The 20,692-nt window shown below is 31.2% G+C and overlaps 1 protein-coding gene across 1 annotated transcript in view; it reads right to left on the bottom strand.

Annotated features, from left to right (window-relative positions):
- MS3_00001987 (uncharacterized protein) overlaps positions 1-19,952 on the bottom strand; it is a 205,025-nt gene extending 185,073 nt beyond the window's left edge. The window contains exon 1 of the mRNA XM_051209532.1: positions 19,460-19,952. Coding sequence (XP_051074986.1) covers positions 19,460-19,772 — 313 coding nt within the window. The 5' untranslated portion in view covers positions 19,773-19,952. The remainder of the gene's footprint in view (positions 1-19,459) is intronic.
- Between the last annotated feature and the right edge of the window lie 740 nt (positions 19,953-20,692).

Genomic DNA, 20,692 nt, shown 5'->3' with positions numbered 1-20,692 from the left:
GTTCGAACAATCTAATTACATTTATATATAAAAATAAATGGTCGGCCAGACTAGAAATGGAGATTAAGAGGAAATACGGATGGTAATGAAAATAATGTGAAGGCAGTTTGAAACCTCAAAACTCTGGATAATAAGCTAATATTAGCAGGGTAGGTTTAAAGTGAGAACAAACTGTTTTTGATTACACAAAAGGGGTTTGAATTTTCATATGGCAAAAGCTTCAATAAATCTTAATAAACGCACTTTTACACATTTGTACAACACTACAAAGGCCGAGTTATGATCATTCTTATGACCTGTTTCAATTGTGTTTGGCAATAAAGGATGATGGATATTTACCCTGTACTCTAATTAGGTAATATGATTTTATTTGTTTTGGCAAGCATTTAGGTACATGTTCACAGACCCTGATTTTCAGATCACAGATATTTACTACTGAAGAACCTCATACTACTATAAAACAGATGTTTTCTGCTTTCTGGTTTCAGTGATTCTCTAATTAAGTTCAGTTTTTGATTGAAATCATGGACCGATTGATGTTAGACTACCATCGAAAACCTGGAGGAAGTATTGTGGGACTACTCAGCAGTGAACATCCACGATCCCGCCCGCGAGATTCGAACCCAGGGCCTTCGATCTCTCGCGCGAACGCCTAACCACAGTTTCTAATGAGAAATCACAATATTTTATATGTAATAAATATTAACCAGGGTATATAACCAAGTGTATAAGTGAGCAACTTAACCAGTTTTTACTCAAGGACTTGTTTATTATAACATCATAATTTTAAAAACTATACAATAGAAAATGAAGTGGTGTTAAATAGAACGAATACTTATTAACATTAATCAACCGATAGAACATTCATGTTATTTTGAAATCTGATACATTTTGTCTCCAAAATTGATAAAATCCATAGTTCAACTAAAATTCAACAGAAAGTGATTAAGTGGACTAAATCTCACTGTATCAGTATACACCTGTTTTACGGCACATATAACTAGTGTAGTGATAAACTAAGAGTTGTGAACATGTGGTTTAACCTAATATGAAAACATGAACATTTGATAAACACTTGTCTTCAACTATAAATTAGACTACAGAATTGGAAGATATGAAGATAATACTAGTGTAGTGAATAAGAACACGAGTGGTGCAATGGGATGTATTTGGCAGGAAATTAGAGAACTTGTTAATAAAATGTAACAATCATATAGTAAATACGTAATTTGCAAAATGTCTATCAATCGTCCTAAAATTACTCAGACTTCATTGTTCTTGCATTTTCATACAAATTGCATTCTGTTTCCATTGTTTACTGTTCTATCCTTTTGTCTCTCTGCTGCCAGACATTTTGTTCCTGACTAACGTCATATACTACTTATGTCGATATAAGTTGCACTCACCACATTAGAAGTAGAGTCTCAAGTAAACAAGTATCATCTTATCTGATCTTGTATTCATTTTTATTTAGTTTTACCTATGTTTTCTCCCTTATGAGAATAGTAGCATAATAAGATTATTAATGAAAATAAATTGAGATAATGTATCACATAGTGATAATAATTTTTCATTATTTTCAATATACTATTCCGAATATTTTTTTGTTTTTGATTGAGATCATGAACCGATTGATGTTAGACCACCATTGAAAACCTGGAAGCACTGGACGGTCGTTTTGTCCTATTGTCAGAAGCCGTGACCAGTGGAGCTAATCCGTGTCGTGTAGAAACAGGTGTCTACCTCAGTACAATGAAAGATGGTCGCTCAATTTCATGGATTGGTTAAGGTGAGACATTAACACCATTGGATGCCAGCCAGCTCAGTGGTCCAGTAGGCTAAGCATTCTCGCGCGAGACTGAAGGCGCTGGGTTCGAATCCTGCGAGCGGGGTCATGGATGCGCATTGCTGAGGAGTCCCACGATAGGACGAAACGACCGTCCAATGCTTCCAGGTTTTTAATGATGGTCTAACATCAATCGGTTCATGATCTAGATCAAAAACTTAACGATCTCCACAACTCCTGTACTGATTTTTTATTGTTGTTGGTTTTCAGAGATTAATTTTTTTAAAAATTCAATCAAAATTATAAACAACTGATGAGAATCTATGAAATCTGATGAATTCTATCTGTTCAAATTTATCTCAGTGATAAAAATTTTGAGTTGATTTTAACTGTCAAGTTTTGTATTATATTACATAATTCATGATATAAGATGGATGAAATAAAATATGGGAGGTAAATTAAGTAAATTATTCTTGTATAAAATAATAAGAAATAATTGAATTTGATAAGTTGAATCAGTATCAAATAAAGAAAATGTGAATATTATTGAATAGAAACTAAGTATATTTTATCATACTGATTGCCAACGTCATGGGTTTAAAGCTAGTGATGGTACATAGGATGATTGGATATGCATTATTATCACTCAGGTTTGTATGTCGTTTTATTGTAATGTTTTAAACGTTGTTGTTCAGTTATTTTCAGTATGGTATATTAATATTTAAATTAGTAGTTTCTGGTCACTTATTGACGTTGGGACTATGCAAATTATGGTAAATCTGATTGATAGAAAGAAGTTCGATCATTTAAACTTTCATTCTCAGCATATAAAATATTACTTGTACCTTTACATGTAAAAATGTTCTTTCCACTGTTATACATAACTAATAAATTTAACATATAGATGAATCCCCTCCACATTGTTGACTCATGAACTTCTATTTTACATTAACAATTTTGATTTTTTTCCTACTTATTTGGTGGTATAATTGTTTATGAACCTCTTAGGCGATCCGATATTTTAGAAAATATTTGGAACATTTTCATTTTGTCTTGAATTTCATTCAGCAACTTAGCTTTTTAATCATGTTGCCATTTTATAAAACAGATACAGCACAAAGAAAACCCGAGCATTGTTCAGAGGAAAACTTTCCTCTTTCGTTATCTGGTGCTCTATTATGTATCTTAGCCGGACATCTAGTAAGACTATTATTCTTTTAGGTTCTTCCTCCAATATATTAAACTACTTTATTACATTGTCTGAAAGTATACAGATGAATATTTATTGATGGCGGACAATAATTAAAATCACTTATCATTTGCCAAGGTAAACTTACCTAAATGTTTATTGAACTCCAAGGATCACATTGTAGTGCTATTCGTCCTAGTCGCATAATCCCTGATGCTGAACGTGAAATAACTGTGAAAACAGATATTCAACATTTAAGATGGAGAGAAGGCCAACAATGGTAAAGGCGGAATATATTCGTTCAATTCAATCGGATGACATGGCTCAACCTCGCAGACGTGGTTATCCTGTATAACCTGTCTTTATTCACTTTAAATATATTATTCTATCCTTAGCTAAAATGTGTTCTTTAGAAGTACTAAGTATCATATTGTTAATTGTCACAATACGATGAGTCAGTGTAGACTGTGTTGTGACTCCACGTAAAATCTCATAAATTAGGTAGTCACATCATAACAAATCTACAATTTTAGGATAAGGTCTATTATTAGAGCAATACTAGTAATGAACTTGGACCATGATATTGAAATATCACGGAGAACCAGCTTAGTTATTAAGTGCTTTAAGATCATCTCAAGGAGGTTAATTTAAGCGTTTAGAGCCATTCAGGTGGCTACGTTCAAAGATTTTACAATGGAAATTAGCTCTAGGTTAAAGGGAAATGTCTCATTTAAATTTCTTATATCAAGCATGCGAAAATTTATTTCTACGTTTGAAATCACAAGTCGTTCTGTGTTAGACCACCAGTGAAAACCAGGAAACACTGGATGGCTACTTGACCAGAGTATGGGACTCCTCAACAGGGTGCATCCACGACCTTGCATTCGAAACTCGAACTCAAGACCTTCGGTCTCATGCAAACTCTTAACCTCTAGACCACTGAACCGTCATTCAATGGTGTTAATATCTAACTTCAATCAAATCTATTTCCATTTATTCTGAAGATTATGATTTCCATTATAAAATATAAATTACTATTAATTTAGCTATTAAGGTTATTTAAAGATTGATGATTAAGGTCAACAATATATGGAGTAAGTTAAAAACTAACCGTGAAATCATAGGAGAATTCTTTGAAAAATATTATAAATGAAATTGTGAGGTTAATGCTGTTACCCATATTTATTCTTATCATTATTCTCACGATTCCTTCTTAGTGTATAAATGTATTCAAGCTAAAATAGGAAATGATCTATTATAACATTTAGAATTTTAGTCTATTTTAATGAAGAAACATAAATCCCTATGTTACAGCATTAAACGATTTACACATATCAAATCCGGCTACCTTTAGGGTTATTAATCTACAGATAAAACTGTAGGGTCTGATGAAAATTTATTGGAAAGAATAGATTTCCTTCATACTAATAATTGCTGAACTACATAATTCAATTGAAACTTGGATATTCAACAAAAAAGTCTCGTAAGTTTTATTCAAATCACGTTTAGGATATTTAAAAGTTCAACGCTGAACAAGAAAGTTTTTCAAAACTTTATAACAATAGATATTGAACATTATTGTAAAAATGGTTGATAGAAATAGTTTGTAGAATGAATTTTCCGATAGAAACTTGTTTATAATATATTGTTCAAAAAACGGAACACAGTAAAAATCGATGTTTCCTTCAGTTTATGAATGATAAATGTTAGCTTCTTCGTTGTATTGGGTTGTAAAACTGATTAGTAAAAAATGCATAGATCTCTAGTATACTAAGATCAGTTTTAACTAGATAGTCAGTCAGATACAGCGTAGGACCAGGCACATATATGCATCGGTCAAAGTTGCCATACCGCTTTAGCATATCAAGATGAACACCGGATTCATAGGAGTAGTTAACATAATGATGGTAATATATAAAAGAAAGATTGCATATAAGGATATCTAACTAAATAGTTGACAAAAGCATTTCATAATCGTAAGTAATGAGGTTATTTCACCGTAAGTTAACGTTACTCTTACAAAATTAGCGTATGTTAGGATTATATACATTCATCATCTCACAAGAAAGCTTCATTCTATATATATATATTTAGGGAGCTGTGATATATAAACACTTGTTCTATGAATAATACCAGTAAACATTGAAAACATCTAACTTAGATACAAGGAAAATAGGAGATTTATTGCGATAATTTAAAGCACTATCATTATTTTTAATGTAATTAACTATTTGCTAACACTGTCATTCTTATTTTACTTTAGTTACAAATGGAATAAAAATGTACTTTTTAAAAATGTCTCAAATATATAAACACTAATGACTGATTAAATCATGAAAATATTTCGAACAATCAGATCAACATTATTAGAGTAGTATTAATCATTAGGATAGAAAATATATGACAACATTAACTACAGATTCAACGCAATGTGTACATAAGTCATAGTTAAATTAGATCGATCAAATCTACTAGCTCGAAATTAAGTATCCTGAGCAATACGTTTTCCGTGTTTTTCATAGAGTAAATGAATCAGGCTGTTTAAAATATAAGAATAATTTCTGTAGTTGATAAGTCATTTCACTCTTAATTAAACGGATAAAGATGTTATGTACATCTATTCTAGGATATACTTCATAGTTAACATATGTTAATATTATATCTAAGAAGGTAGGTGAATTCCTGATATAACCCCGTCAGTTTAGGAGCCACAGGCAACCAGAAGGTACTGAATGGCTATTTTATCTTGATTTATGACTATATGGTGTACGCTACTTATGTCGACATAAGTAGTATATAACACCAATCAGAAGTGGAATGTCTAGCAGCAGAAGATTGGGTAGATTGAATTTAAGAGAACACGAACATGGAGTAACTGTTGTAGCAAAGAAGGAACGATAAAGTTTAAGACAATTGACAGAAAATTTGCAAATGAAGTATTGAACGTATAGTCTTCACATTTTACCAAAGAACTCTGTAATTCTATATTAAAATACACTGGTCCGCACATCTGTGCTCCCAGTCACAATAACTGTTTAGAAATTTATTTCAGAAATCTTTCGCAGGAATGAAACCTGTAATCGTCCGTTCTTGTACTATATATACAACCATTTAGGTTATTGAGACGTAAGCTAATAGTTTATAATTCTAAATTCAGCTTATTAGGAATATTCACTCGAAGATCATCCGATCTCATGAATATTGCATGTCTCAAATCTGTCACAGATTATATTCTTTCGACAGTCACGAAATTTCGCCAAAATGTTACGAATTCATTACAAAGTTAGCCACCGTTGAAATAGTGAACCTCTGATTTAAATAGTGAAATCAAACTATAGACTAGCCACTAATAAAGTTCTATACTTCCTTTAATTTGATAAACCAGAATTCAAACCATACACACATTGATATTTATATTAACATGATTAAATGTGATAATCAATTGAGGCAAACTAGTTTGCTCATGGGAAATAGCAAGCAGCATTTAAAAACAATCCTATGTTGATAATATATAAATGATATATGAGTAGAATGTTAGTTGCCATAGTTTTAACATCAGATAAATTTTCAATAATTTTTCTCAACGTTTTATTGAGTTACTTTTTGTCAATACTTTTTCATAAAATTGTATTATCGATAGTTTTAAAACTCATTTACATTCTATCTGATCATATTTATTTGATCGATCAGTGTTGAGTTACACAATTTATCAATTTTTGATTAGTTTTAATTGACTAACAACTATATCCTGATTTAATTTATTATCAATATGAATATTATTGCCATTGAATAATCACTGTCTGTTTTACATCTCTATAAAAACCACAGTTCATGTTGGTGATAATAGTAATAATAATAATATTTATAGCAACTCACGTTCAATTGAGTTTGTTCTCATTTAATTTGGTTAAGCTTTTTTGTTAACTTATTTACGGGACAGAGTCATCAGTACTATAACAAAAACAACGGTTACGAGGGTGATCGGTCGACAAAGCACAGCCACTACATACTAAAAACAATGGCTTCTTGGATGAAATAACATTGTTATATTTTATAATCTCGATTGATATTCATCGACCTGAAAGTAGTTTTTATCTTTCAATTTCATTGTGAAAGTATTTATTGATGAGAATGAACTACACCTAGATGCACCGCAATTTCTAAGAGGAACTTAACAATCAATTTGTTATATTTTATGGCACTTTATCAATAATGAGGTTTTTCAATAATTCTTCAACTGACCCCAGTCAACTATTTCAGAAAAATGCCATCGTCATTTTAACACGTGAAACACTTCGATCAGCATATGAATCTTTTTCTAAATGGTCATTCTTCATAGTGGTAGATTCTAATGTGCATTTTTTATGTTTATCAAAATGTAAACATTTGAGATAGCTCAGGGTTCTATAATTTGAATAGTTTACCAAGAACGTACCAACAGATCTCATAAATGATTTTGAATGCATAACTCATTTTCCTATGTCCTGAATCTACTGAATGTTGCAGTATAATGGAAGCAAACAACCTACCTTTTCTATTTATCAGCCCTAGCTGGTTAATGATCTAGAATATTATGAAACATGACAAAATCATTCAGTTTTGTTGTTGTATGCATTCCTCATCATTTTTGAATCACTAAGATGAGCTTATCGTATGTGGTTGTATAATAAATCAAGGACGAGAACTGATAAAATGCTTATACATGATCAATATTATTACCATCCATATATGCCTATCGTTATATCAAAAAACCTAATTCTTTCAACGAAGTTTAACATAATGTTTTAAGTGATTAGCACATAGTAAATGATAGCTGTAAATTTTCTAATGGAAATTCTCTGATGCTAAGTGGGTAAAGAAAGAATGAAAATGTCAAGGTAATATGAAGAAAGTAATGATCTGTTGTAATTTGTCACTAGACAATTGCTTTAAAAGTGTTAAAGTATCAACAAAGATTGAAGTATTGTATATAACAAATGTCTTTTGCATTATATTGATTGATTTATTAAACATTCATTTTCACTTTCTATATTAACTAATAAACCTTTAATTGAAATAATATTGACAACAGATGATATTTAGTACTCTTTAAACAAAACTATCGATAAGTATTTATTATTCATGACTTCTGTCGACTTAATAAATTAATAAAAGTGAATAGGTATATTTTGATCTCGTCGAGTTCAAAAAATAACAAATCACTGTTTGATAAACTTACCACTTAGAATTTATAATCAGCATTATGTGGTAGTAACAAGATAAGACTCTATTCGATGTGGAGTTAAAGTTTTATTGAAGTGGCATTTTCCTGTATCAATAGTGTATAAGTAGTCAGTCAGACATACACAAGGAAGAATTCGTCACGTATGCGATTCAGTTCAAGTCACCACACCGTGCCAGCATGGCGAGATGGCAGAACGGTATAACTAGTAGTATGATAAATATAATAATAATAAGTAGTAGTAGTAGCAATAGAAAAGAGTTAGCTCAGAAGTTATGATTTGAAAAAATAATGGATCCGTGGAATCAAAGTTTTAGAATAATATTGAAATTTAAGTTCTAGGAGAAGACAAAGAGTGGATGTACCCGATCTATCATGGACAATTATGAGTCATGTCACTCAACTTTTCCAACAAGTGATTTCAATATACAGATCCCAGCCAGCTAGTCGGTATCCTTCTACACGACTTTGTTTCTTACATTAAAGAGTGATCCCACGTTTTTGTCCCTCTAGCTGACCTTCAGTTCACTTCCAAACCAGCAAACATTCCAAGTTAAGCTAGACAGTGAAATGCCACTTGTAATGCATAGCATAATCACCTCAGCTGATGATGACTCGCTACATCATTAACTGATGTTATCTTGGTCTAATACCTGGGATCTAATCTCAGTACTGCGATGATATCAAAATGTCCCAGTAATCCGTCAAAAGCTTCTATGATCATGTACAGGTGACCTCCAATTATCATCTATATTAAAAGTTCACGTTTTACAGCCCTGAATTAAGACATAACACACTTCTGTGTGATATATATTTGACCGCCACTTGTCAGACGGACATATTACCTACGATAGTAGTAGAGATAAAATTTGTTACTCTATACATGTGTTAGAGCAGGACTAAAAATTAATTCTGCATTAATTCAGAACATTGTTTCACATTTACACCATACTCAGAACCTAACTGAGAATAGAATGAAAAGAAATAGTAAATTGTCGAACTCATTGATTTTTACTCTTGGAACACAAACCTTATACGTTACACACACCAATTCAATGTTCACTGCTACTGCTTTTAACTGGTTATGACGACTTAACATATTTTAACAAAACTTTCTTCTTGTATCCCGATTTAAAATAACATTTAAATGAGAAATAATAATACGAATATTTATAGTAATTCTCCTTACCTATTACCACAATTTTATGTAAAATAAACTATATAAATATTATTATATGAATAGTCAAATACAATTTGTGCAAAGCTTAAGCAACTGGCCAAGTATTCTTTAATGTATCCTAAGAATATAAGACTGCAGTTTGTGAATTGTCATTATTATTTTAACGTTACCCAAACTATTCATAAACTTGACTGGAAAAAATTAACTGGATAACAATCACCTTTAATATCTGTAGTAATTTGACAATACTTAATACCACAAATTCATTTGACGTTAAAAAAACATATTGGGAAGTAAATTACATTAAAATTAAGAAGTATGTGCCAATTTGTAAGTCTATCTACCAATCCTAGACGCAAATATGTATGATCACAATGTATATAAAGGTTAAAGAATCAACTATCCCTTTACTAAATACATATTTGTTAATCATTTGTAAATCATTATAAATCATTAGGAAATAAAGAAACACTAAAGAATGTCAATGAAACAAATAGTTTGATGGAAAAGAAAATTATATCGATTTACTTTTTTTTCAGAAAAAACATTATTTTATGATTTATTTTTATTGAGATCATGAACCGATTGATGTTAGACCACCACTGAAAACCTGGAAGCACTGGATGGCCGTTTCTTCTTACTGTGGGACTCCTCAGCAGGACCTTCAGTTTCGTGCGCGAACGCTTAACCTACTGGACCACTGAGCTGGCCGGCATCCAATGGTGTTAATGTCTAACCCCAACCAATCCACGATGAAGAATTTGTATCCTTAAGAAAAATGATCAAATATCTTCATTGCAAAGTATTAAAATGCTATTTGTTTGTCATTGTTTATTTTCACTTAACATTGAAACTAGAACATACAGACTTAATTTCTTGAAGCAAGTATTCCAACTAATATGCTATTTTCGATCAATCCAAAAAACAGGTCGCACATAATATTCTTGCGTGGTTACTATGTACTATTTATACCTGGTTAATTCTTCTCTGAAGAAGTAGCTTACACTCAATCACGAAACATCGGAAAATCTAGTTTTTCTATTCATTGGAATATCACAAATATATTAATTAATTTATAATAGAGTATAATATTTATTAGTTCAGATTACAGACATCATATCAAAGTCAGTTCAATGAATATAAGACTTGAAAATAAGTAGTGTAAGACAGATCAAAAAGAATGGAATGTTCCATTTTTACAACAAAATAGTTAAAAGTAGAAATTGATCATGAACTAATTCAGGCTAAATCACCATTGATCTTAATAGAAAGTTAGATAACTATTTATTTCTAATACGGGTTTCTTTAGCACTGTATACCCAAGGCCCTAGTCTAGAGAAAAAAATCATACATTTTCTTTGTCTCGTAACGAGTTCATTTCCATTAAAACGCTGAGTTGACATACATTGATCTACGTTTCTAATTACCATGAATCTGTGATATTATTCATTCATCTTTTTCATATGGACTGCGATACTGATAATTTGAAATTTTGTGTTTTTCACTCATCAGTAAAATAAAGTTTGATTCTGAAAATTATTCATTATTATTATTTTATTATTATTACTATAAGTGGCTTTATTATATATTGTATTCTTGTTACAATAAAGAATTCTCAGCACAAAGTATTTCAACAAGTTTCCGTTTCTTACTACTTGGTCGATATTGAAGATAAATATTGAGTGAAAGCCAATTAAATGTTAACAGTCCAGTAAATCAACATCGATATAATGTATATAATTTTTGCTGCATATTGCCAGCAACCACAGTATCTCTGATTCGGCCTTTTCTAACTTGTACAACGAAAGGTAGTACACTTTTCAGAAACGATTTTGTTGAAATATCTAGATGACAGGAACAGTTAGCTTAGATGTTGAAGCAGGCTGCCAAGTTCATAATTTTACATAATTTTAAGTTAATATGTATTTTGTTAATTCATCATTATTAGAAAATAAATGTCAAATTACCATCAAACCACTATTTGAATGTAAAGGATTGGAATGACAAAGGTTATCAATAATAACTTTATATGTGTGCAAGAACAGGTCAGAGATTGAGATGGTATAGATTTATAGCTCAGGTGGATGATTTTGATGGATTTTCGTTCTCTGAGCAGGATGGTTTGATCGTGGAGCTTTCATCGTTCTTCTGAACGACATCATCAGCGCAAACTTCAGGTAGAAGTGAAGTGTTCGGTTTTCTCCACATATGGTTTAAGGTCAACAAGAACCAATCAACACCGAGATCTACAAAGCAAGCTGTGAACCACATGTGGAGAAATCCGAACACTTCACTTCTACCTGAAGTTTGCGCTTATGATGTCGTTCAGAAGAACGATGAAAGCTCCACGATCAAACCATACTACTCAGAGAACGAAACTCCGTCAGATTATTTGCTGCTAGAATCAAGGAAACATTAAGGATGGGTGATGTTGTAGTTGAGTGAAGTTCAGAGACAGATAAGATAAATTGCGTGATAATTTTAGAGGCAATGAAGGGTTTACATAGGACTGATGGAATTAAAAAACCGATAAGATGGGTTACGTAATAATTGAATAGAATTTGAAGAGTTTACATAATTTAAGAGAATCAAGTAAGTGAACATGTGAGTGATGGGGTGGTTTAAGAATTCGCAAATGGAAGAGAAATATAACACAAACTAAACATTAACAAAAAAACTAATGACCAAAAAAGTTGAATTACTGCTGCTATTTTGATAAAATATTTCACTAATACATTTTCAAATTAAACAATTGATGCACCAACATGATAAAAAAATGACAAAAATATCTAATAGACCGAACTTTATCTCTTACAGAGCAGAAAACATCATCGGCATCTTAAAAAAATTGTTTAATATGTGACTTTCGAAGAAAGTTATTACTAATGATTGATCAAATTTGTTTTATCGTACATCCTGCTATAAAATAGTTAGTTCTAATGAATCCTACACATATATATTTATATACCTGTTTACTTATTTTATATTTAATTAACATTAATCACGTAAGTTGTTGGAAGATAAACAAAAACATAAAAAACCAAAGCACTGATAGGTCCTGGGTTCGAATCTTGTGGGGTATCATCATGAACGCATACTGCTGAAGAGTACAATGCTTCCAGGTTTTCTATGGTAGTCTAACTTTAATTAACTTATGAATTCCATTATTAAATTACTATAATCTTCACAAAACCCATTTGATTATAAGAATTATATTTTGTCTAAGGAATATGTACACGAGAAAAAGTGTCAATGGAAACTTACTTGATAATGATTCTTATCAATGAAATTTTTAAAACATTTTGTACTTTAAAAGCTAATAACCATTAAATTTTAATAGCAGTTGCATTTTTTTTATTTGGCGGTATAATTGATAATTGAATTATAAAACATTTAAGACAATGTAAAATAAACAAAAATGCAATACAGCAAATAATAAATGGATTTTTAATGGAATGAATAAAATACTTTATTGGTTAAATTCGAAAATAATTTTAAAATTACAATATTTCTCCATTACTGAGGTTACTATTTAAAAAAATAAATAGTATAGAAATTTAATCACCATATCAACAAAGTTTATACATAAATGACATTGGGTGGTAACAATTTCTTTTATAGGTAAAATATGATCTTTAGATTATGAATTGGTTTTACTTTGTCAAACATCATATGAATTCATAAAACTGAAGACAAAAATGAATTTTTTTTGTTGCGGTTATTTAATTTCTAATTTAGATACAAAAAAATCTATGTAATATGAGTGAAAATTTCATTTAGCAATTATATTTATGATAGTAATAAAAATTGAAATTATAAAATCAGCATACTATCTATCGTAATATGATTAATAAATAAGCAAAGATGAATAGTAGCTAACAGTGGGATATAGGACGTGTGTTTCATCCTAGTTAAGTGAATCACCTGATGGCGTTTTAAACGAACGATACTGGATTCGAGTCCTGAAGTGAATATCAACTCTGGAATGCAGGTAAATCTAGCTAGCATGTCCTAAATAGGACAAAACGCATGTCTTGGATTCCATTGTTAGCCACTATGCATCTTTGCTTATAAAGCTTATGACTTAATAAAATATTGAGACAATCCACACAGGATGCACATATACCAATAACAGACTGATCGATTGCAATTCTATGGGGAGATACAAGGAAACAACACCAAGTGAATGAATAACAAATGTTGTTCTGCTCCACTGTTTAATTAATGAACTGTTTTAATTTTTCGTGGTTTATGATTTTATGCACTGTTTTGAATTAAAAGCATTAATGGATATATGATTTTTATCATGTACTGTCATTGATTTATAAGGAATGCTGTAGATGCTTACGGTGAAACTGAATGATAATAATAATTTATGTCCGTTGGCCGAATACCTTCAGTAACAGCCTACTATGGGAGGGAATAAATTAGCTTCAATCTGAAGAGGAAATTAGGAAGAGATTATGGAATCGGATAGGACATGCATTGTGAAAATCACCAAGCTACATCACGAGGCAAGCTGTAACTTGGAATCCTGAAGGGAAGCGGAAAAGAGGTAGGCGAAAGAACACATTACGGCGGGAAATAGAGGCGGATATGAAAAAGATGAATAACAACTGTAAACAACTGGAAATGATTGCCTAGAACAAAGTTCGATGGAGAATATTGATGAGAGGTCTATGCCCCTCCTTAAGTGGTAACAAACGTAAGTAAGTAAAGCAAGTTATGTACTAAACAACCATAAAAATTTATAGTTAACTTATTTTCATAGTTCTTCCATTTAATAGGTTAACATTATTTAAGTGTTGTTTAACAAAATATCAATTTAATGAATGAATAATAATCGTTTTGAACATGTAATATTTAAGTATAAAGCAAATTCAAAACTATTTTGAAGTAACAAAGAATAGCAAAGTAATCTGAAACATCTGCTAAATAAATTCAGATTTTATAATGCTCAATGTGTCTTGTTAAAGTTCACTGTAAAAATTTGATAGACGAATGTAACGTGTATGCCACATCATCATACTCTGTACACAACTAATTCATTGAAGCAATGATGGATAGTGACTAGCAGTGGAATCCAGAACGCGCGTTTCGTCCTGTTCGGGACTCTTCAGCTGGATGTACCCGCATGTGTTGATGTTCACTCTGGGACTCGAACCCAGTACCATTCGCTTCAAATGCCATCGCGTTATCCACTCAGCTACTGAGTCCTGACAGCCACTTACGTTTGCAATAGGGTGAAGTTTAAATTCACTTGGTGTTGTTTGCTTGTATCTCCTATTGATATTTAGGACCGCAGTTGATCAGTCTCTCGTTGGCATATGTGCATCCTGCGTGGACTGCCTTGATATTGTCTTAATCTACAAACATTTGAGTCCCAAAGGGAAGATACAAGTAAAACAACATCTAGTGAATTAAAATTCACCCCAATGCACAAGCAAGTGACTATCAGAACTCAATAGCTAAGTGGATAGCGCAATGGCGTTTGAAGCGAATGGTACTGGGTTCGAGTCCCAGAGTGAACATCAACACATGCGGGTACATCCAGCTGAAGAGTCCCGAATAGGACGAAACGCGCGTTCTGGATTCCACTGCTAGCCACCATCCATCATCGCTTACAAAAAGCTTGTGAATTAAGGTAATATTGAGGCATACGCACAGTATACACATATGCCAATAATAGACTGATCAATTGCAGTCTTAAACTTCAATGGGAAGATGCAAGCCAAACAATACCAAGTGAATTTAATTCATTGGAGTTAATTGAAATAAATTAATGCTTGGAATATTGAAAATGACAGCTTGATCAGTAATTAATCTAAAATGAAACATTTATTAATAAATTTAATGTCCATCTAACTTTCAAACTGATATTATTAATGTATGACATAAATGTAGTTGTTGAAGAAGCCGTTATGTATATCCTATCCAAAGTATTTTCCTAATTTCCTCATCAGCTGGAAGCTGGTTTATCTTCTTTCATAGTAGACCAATGGATGTTGAGTATCTTGCGTAGACAAATATTTATAAATACTTGTATCTTCTTGATGATGGCTGTAATAGTTTTACACTTTTCAGCTCCGTACAATAGGACTGTCTTGACGTTCAAATTGAAGATTCTGAATTTGATATTAGTTGACAGTTGTGTTGAGTTCCACATGTTCCTCAACTGTAGGAATGCGGCCCTTGCTTTGCCAATACTCGCCTTTACGTCTGCATCAGATCCTCCAAGTTCATCGATGATGCTCTATAGTAAGCCCATTCAACTACTATATTATTTATCTGATCACTGTAATTCAGACACTTAATTCACTATGTAAATTTCTGTGTGAGTATGATTGAGCACATTTCTGCACATCAATTTTTAATTTATTCTCCCACTGGTTGTAATACACAGACAATCATTAATTTATCCATACTTGATTTACACTCAGAAATATATATATATATATGAATTTTTAACACTCACACACACTCCTGTTCTCCCTGTATGCTTGCTTCCTATACGCTTGTGGATTTTACCAATCTTTAACAATAAACTATCTCTATAACTGATGTTCAGGCTTTTGAATAGACTCGAGTAAATCCATAATTCTACCAGGAGATTCAGCCTGAATTAAATACTCAATTAACGGGATGCTATTTTTTGCAATCAGATATAGAGGATACTAGCCTCTACAGCTTCCTAGGTACGTGAACGTTTCCACACACTCCAGGGCATCTCCATTAAGTGTGATTGAGTTGGTGTTCTCCGTGTTGTATTTGAGGATCTTGCTTTTTCCTCCGTGTATATTGAGGCCCACTGATACAGAGGTTGCTGCTAAACTGATTATCTTCATTTGCATTTGTTCGTGTGTATGGAATAGAAGGGTCAGGTCATCTGCGAAGTCCAAATCGTCTAATTGATTCCGAGTTATCCATTTTATTCCGTGATTTCCTTCATATGTTGAGGTCTTTATAATCCAGTCAACCATCAAAGGAAGGAGGAAGGAAGAGACTAGGCAGCCTTGCCTGACTCCGGTCCTCACTAGAAATGCATCTGTCAGCTGTCCTCCATGCACCACTTTGTACTGAAGGCTGTCGTATGAATTTTGAATGATGTGGATGATCTTCTCAGGAATTACATGATGGTGAAGAAGATTCCATGCAGTTCTCCTATCTACACTGTCAAATGCGCAGTCATAGTCAATGAATTTGATGTATAGTATTGAGTTCCATTCAGTTAATTGTTCAGTGATAATTCGTATTGTCACGATTTGATCTGTACACGATCGATCCTTACGGAATCCAGCCTGTCGATCTCGAAGTTTGGCGTCTACTGTGCCTTTCATCCGATTCAGTAACATTCTGTTGCAAACGTTTTCTGGTACTGACAGTAGTGTAATGTCTTTGTATTTCTCACACTTGCACAGATCTCCTTTCTTTGACTAATAGTTTTGCATAAACGTGATGTTGAATATTCAATGGTTTACCACACAGTGATAATAATGAAAAGATTATCAGAACTATGTGATATAATAGCGCAATATATTTCGAACAATCTGATCACACATAATGTACTTGTTAAGAACATTTATGTATAAAAATAAAAGGTCAACTGTAATGGGAACGGGGTAAGAGGAGACAAGGATAATAATAATAATAATAATAATAATAATAATAATAATGATAATAATAATAATGTGAACACAATCTGAAACCTAATCACCCTGGATAATAAGGCGCCTATTACTTCAAATACAAATACTTATTACCTAAATAGTTATAATCTATGCAAAGTAATTCATATTTTCTCTAATATTTACTACAAAATACAAAAAAAATATAGCTACACCTATCTCTATGTGTTATACTAGACATTGTTGTAAACAATTTTGGCACAACATTGTTGAAAAGATTAAAAGTTACTGGATCATTTAGTTATGATCAACATTACACCTGGAACATATTTGCATTGTCTTTAATTCCTATACAAAATTACCACAATGAAATCAAATCCCCTAAATGAAATATTTCAGTCTTGTTTAATACTTTTTAAGCTATAGACTATTTTCGGTAGATTTTTGATTTTCGTTTTTTTATTATTTCAATAACAAAAAAAAATATAACAGACGTTTCATCAATACTTTGTTCCCTATAATATTATTCATTTCACCTAAGGGTAAATTTTTAATATACCGTTTTGCAGATATATATGTATATATCTTTTCTGAATACTCAAAAATAGGCAAACTATTCAAAGGTCATGTGAATATATAGCTAATTAATGAAGCATGCTAACATGAAATATTCTATTCCCATAAAAATGAAAGAAAAATATCCTTTAATTTAATTATATTTTTATATTTGTATAAACTAATGACTAAAATTCCTTTGTAACTTAAAACAAAAGATGAATTTCTTTTTTCTTTTCTCTGTATTGTAATTTAACTGACAAAACTAGTGCAAAATGTATCTGATATTTCTGATGATGAGATCTTTCTAATAAAATAATACTATGTAAACTTTGTTTTGAGAAATGAATGTGAGTAGTATCATTTCAGAAAAGTTTCACCTAAAATAGATTATTAAAGAACATTAAAAATGAAAATAGAAAAACTTCAAAAAGTATACGATAGGTTATCAAGATTTTTAACCGAGGTAATATTGATTTATGATTACAATCACACTATGTTTCAAACAAGAAATCAATATTCTTCACTGATACAAACAAATGTCTAACCGCTTACACACCAATCAAACTAATAGAAAAGTAGGTATCATCTTGCAATATAAAATTGTATCGACTATAAATTTTATTTTATGGTGACTAAAAATGAAACGTTTGGAAATTAAAGTTTAGATATATAATATTTGAGAAGTCAGACAGATCATAACACTGACTAGTACGAGTCACAATGATCTATACATGTAGCATAAATATGACTATATTTAATGTATTGGATTGTGACTAAAAATAATATCCAAGATACACGTATCGTTTCATTCGAGAATACTCACGTTGATTAATCTGCGAATAAGTTGTAATGTTTATATGACAATTCAGATTCAATATATTTCCTTCCAATCACTATCATACAATCCACTAAGTTACTTAAATGCCATAATCATCAGTGCGTCTGTATTTTCCAGTTCTTTCTGTTTATGACTGAGGGTAGTTATATCTATCTTACTAAACGTTTTGACTTATTCGTGAATAAAATCTCAGCAGTAATTTGTGGAAATATCAAGATACAAAGAACAATATTAGCTTATAGATAATTATTTCACTATTTATCCAAGTCAAGTAACACTTCTTGAAAAGCTCTGTTTTCAAAATGATCTTTAAAATTTATGTAATAACCACTAAACAACTATAAATCTTTCGAAAATTACAATATTTTTCTATGCATTAGCATTATGGCAACTACAATTAAATTCATGGAAAATCAACTATGAAATAAAATAAACTTAGCAAAAAAAATTACTCTTCAAACTAAACAAACTGATCTTCTTCATTACTAAATTCTATTGATAAAACTAATGAAATATGTTAGTTACAAATATTTCTGTGAAAATTAATTCTGTCTATTTTCTCTTTGAATTGAAATCACATTTTTTTTCTAAATAAATAATTCTATACCTTCTAGAGCTCTTTTAAATTGTAACTAAGACGGTTTTTGAGTATTGTTTAGTTATATTACAATTAAATAATGATAACCTCTGGTTATTCCTTACGTGAATAGCATTTTAGTACATATTAATCATTTTTATCGTTAAACTATCATCATTTATCAAAACCTTTAGTGTTAAACATAAATAAACTTTAGTGAATCGCTATGATATATATATATATATATAACATTAGGTTATCTGCAATATGTTATATTAAGTAAAATAGCCCCATTCTAAATCTCGCTACAGTGCTTACAGTATTTTTTTTTAAGCTAACCACCAAATTCTAGATGTAACACCTTCAACAAAAATTGAATTTTGACTGTCTAAATAATCCTGTCATCCATTAAACGAAAGCCAATATAACACATAAAATATGATTTTATTTCTAGACATAAAAGTTATTAATTTCTAAATACTCACTGATACATTCTTTTACTCCATTCAATAAATCCTGATTTATATCCACACTAAATAAGTCACAATTATGATTCGATTTATTATTTTGAAATAATACAGAATCATTAAATCTTAAATTAGAATTTCTTTTACAATTATAAACATTTTGATTTACACATATCATAGATGATTTGATAATTTCATCATTTTTAATTCCAAATAAATCATAATTTATATATCCATTAAAACCAAATACAATTTGATCTTGTTCATGCAACCATATTAAGATTAATAAAGTTTTACTTAATACAGATCTAGTATACAGATTTGTATACATTCGAAATTTCCAAGAGTTATAGTTCACACGATGACAATTGTGTTGTTGAAATTACATAGGATGTTCATATGAAATTGACTTCAAATCATTACCACTTAATGGATGTTTGTTTTTTAAGAGAAAGATCATTAATAGTTAAACAATAGATTATTCAACATAATTTTCTTTCTTAATTATCAATTTAGATCTGAAATTTTTCTGAAAAAAAGCATTTCTACATTCATTTTCAATCACTAATACTATTGAATTTACTCATCATGTTAACCAATGAGAATTCAATCAAAAATTAAATTTTAGACAAATAGTTTTTCATTGGTTAATTAATATAAATTATGTTTGATCGAAAATATCACATTTGTTTTTATGAATAGTTTTCCAGGTTAGTTAGGACCAAGGTACTTTATGAATAATGAAACATTTCTATGGATAATTACTGTGTTAATAATTTTAATTATGTAATTCATTCCCTTCCTATTCTAGCATTTGAAATATGTAATACAATTGCTATATATCACTGATTGAAATCATGGGTCAATTGAAGTTAGACCACCATGGAAAAACTGGAAGCACTGGACGGCCGTTTCGTCCTGGTATGCGACTACTCAGCAGTGCGAATACACGATCCAACACCCCGCGAGACGCAAACCCATGAGATATCAACTCGCTGAAGACAATAGTGTACGGTGGTGCGACTTCGTGGATTGGTTGGTGTTAGACATTAACATCGGTGGATGCCGGCTCAGTGGTCTAGTTGCTTGAGCGCCTGGCGCTAGACTGATAGGTCCTGGGTTCGAATGTCGCGACGTGCGGAATCGTGGATGCGCACTATTGAGGAGCCCCAGTGCTTCCAGATTTTTATAGTCATCTAGCTCCAATTGACTCATGATTTCAATCAGTGAAATTTCTAAAAATCTCCACAG

This window comes from Schistosoma haematobium, chromosome 1 (assembly GCF_000699445.3).
Source record: "Schistosoma haematobium chromosome 1, whole genome shotgun sequence".
Lineage (NCBI taxonomy): Eukaryota > Metazoa > Platyhelminthes > Trematoda > Strigeidida > Schistosomatidae > Schistosoma > Schistosoma haematobium.
Note: the sequence above shows the minus strand (reverse complement) of the source record. Positions and strands in the feature narration are given on the sequence as shown.